The sequence below is a fragment of the Macrobrachium nipponense genome, chromosome 25 (genome assembly GCF_015104395.2).
Source record: "Macrobrachium nipponense isolate FS-2020 chromosome 25, ASM1510439v2, whole genome shotgun sequence".
Lineage (NCBI taxonomy): Eukaryota > Metazoa > Arthropoda > Malacostraca > Decapoda > Palaemonidae > Macrobrachium > Macrobrachium nipponense.
This window is the reverse complement of record NC_087214.1, coordinates 57631941-57634440: the sequence shown is the minus strand read 5'-3', so window position 1 is coordinate 57634440 and position 2500 is coordinate 57631941. Positions and strand designations below refer to the sequence as shown.

General features: G+C 36.4%; 2 protein-coding genes across 3 annotated transcripts in view; one reads left to right on the top strand and one right to left on the bottom strand.

Annotated features, from left to right (window-relative positions):
- The window catches only part of LOC135199207 (uncharacterized), a 67883-nt gene that overhangs the window by 55223 nt on the left and 10160 nt on the right, over positions 1 to 2500 (bottom strand). The gene's annotated exons all lie outside the window — the stretch shown is intronic.
- The window catches only part of LOC135199206 (uncharacterized), an 8255-nt gene continuing 6433 nt past the window's right edge, over positions 679 to 2500 (top strand). For both annotated transcript variants that reach the window (XM_064227078.1, XM_064227079.1), the window contains exon 1: positions 679 to 815. In XM_064227078.1, the coding sequence (XP_064083148.1) occupies positions 732 to 815 (84 nt within the window). In that variant the 5' untranslated portion in view covers positions 679 to 731. The remainder of the gene's footprint in view (positions 816 to 2500) is intronic.

The window sequence follows — 2500 nt, the reverse complement described above, 5'->3', positions numbered from 1 at the left end:
GCAGTCACTGTTTCAGTCTGTGATTACTGTTGTGCTTATCAATTTGTGCGAATGCTCTCAGAGAGGGAATTGGGATAACTTACTCATTTTGATTAGGGTCAGGTAAATAGTCTCTCTCATAAGAGGGCACATCTGTGGCTTATTGTGGTATGTTGCTAATACATTTGGAATACTTTATATTAGTTTTTCTCCTATAAAGATTTTATTTTCTTATCTGTAAAGAAGGAAAATTCCCGAATTCCTAATAAGTTTGTAAAATACCACAGATCTCACTCAAAGTATCGGAATCGGTTACGGGTGCTGGCATAAATCATACATAAAACAACGCCAATAATAACGTCTGGAAATAGATGCCAACGCTCAGTAATTGCCATCTTATTTTAGAGACCGCGAAAATTACAATGTCATAAGATTTTCCTTTATTCAGTAAATGGGCAAATACAATTTCCATTTATTCCTGCTGCCGAAAAGAACAGCTGTTCCACAGTCTAAAGCCTTTGAGGTAAAACTAATTATAACAGAGTATAGAAATGTATCTAACAGAGATAAAAACTGACAAACAAATGAAATCACTCTATCCTATTCTTCTCAATAATTGGATAGTTAGTGTACCAGTACTAAAGAGAAATAGTTACCCGTTAGGAAATTGCCTATATAAAGCTGGACACTCGGTGGAAGAGACAGCAGTCGCTCCTCGTTCGTAGTTGGGCCCAAGTTTCATCTTCCAAAAAATGGCACAAGTTAGCGGAATAACCGGAAGACTGACCATCATTCTACTCGTGTCATTTTACTTGAACAGCTGTCATGGACTTAAGGTAAACCAATCGACGTTCAAACTGAAATAACAAGTATTTATTGCTGCCAATATCTATCATATACAAAGTTTTACATGTGTGCTATCGTATTTTCCAAAATAATTTTAATTCCAGAGAAAAAAATAAGTATAACTCATTCTGATGATCACCCTACAGGATATCTGATACGGTTTAGATTAAACCCGATTCCTTGCATTTATAAATTCCTATCATTAATGACTTAGAAATATATAAGATTTTTTTTCATAACCGACGACAGTGTCATGGCAGCGTAAAAACTCAATATCACTTTTCTATAATTCCATATATCTATAATATTGATTTGGTTAGCGGGAGGTGGGTTTCTTTCAAAAAATCACTCATTGATTTTTGTATTACTCACTGAAAATGTAATTGAAAAAACATAAAGGGTGAAATTCATATGGTAAAATCTATCCTAAAACTGAGAATATCTTTGATTTGGAATGTTCATCCATAAGTCAGTGGTACACCTTGACTTGTGCACCACCTTTTTCGTTGCAATCAGCCACCGTTTCACGCATGCCTTACCAAGAAGGAATATATATATATATATATATATATATATATATATATATATATATATATATATATATATATATATATATATATATATATATATAATGTATGTATGTATATATACAAGTGAAGCACAAAAGAGATAGTGCGCCACAAGAGCTAGTGCTACATAAGAGCTAAATTTTAAAACGTTTTTTTGCGTGTTATATATTTATTTATTATTTTGGCTATTTTTCCTTCTAGTCTCCCTGTTACCTTAAAAACTTGCAGTTAACTTAGTTTTTCTGCATAGTCTCTTCCTGCTGAATTGCTCGATGCCTCCATCCCTCCAGCTTGTTTGCTCAACGCTCCTAATTATTCGAGAAAATAAAGGCTCCTTTTCTTCTTCGTCCTGTATTTTGGTGTCTTCCAATGTATGTATTTTCAAATGACAGTATAATTCTTGGAGCACCTACAGATTCGCGGGCCCACTCGACCGCCGACCGATATCGGCGGAAGAACACCAAAACCAATATGGCGGCGATACCAAAACAACAACAAACAAAGTAGGGAGCGACTACATATCCGCGACGATCGATTTATGTGTGCTGTCAGTAAGGCCGTGGCGTAACGGCCGTTTGCGCCTTATCCGCATATTTAAAGATTCTTGGCAAGCACGGCATGTTCTGGCAAGAGGTAATGTTGCGCTGCGCGCGCTAACCACAGGGGTTACAGTAAGGCTACTTACCATGGCGGATGGATTTGGGTGTTGCGCGGCCCAGGAAACTGGCCCTGTGAACTACCCTAATTCTTCCAGCTCTTTTTCGAACGCCTGGGTTATTTTTGGGGGTAGGAATTATAATCCAGCAAACTATTCCCCATAAAACCGAGATTTAGTATCATTTACGTAACGATTTGTTAGACCAATACTTTGAATTTCCCTCCAAATTTGTATTTATTGTGCTCGGCTTTAAATCTAGGCGCTATTTTTTCACAACTCTAAGGGCTTTTCTATGCATTTCCTTTGTTTTATTTGTCAGCAACATGTAAATATGCTAAGCAACATTAATTTTTAATAGCGTGGATCGTATATATTGATTGATAAAATTATTGTGGAACCATTTTGAATGTACCGTCGCACATCCAGCGTATAGCAGCTGCAAGTTGGT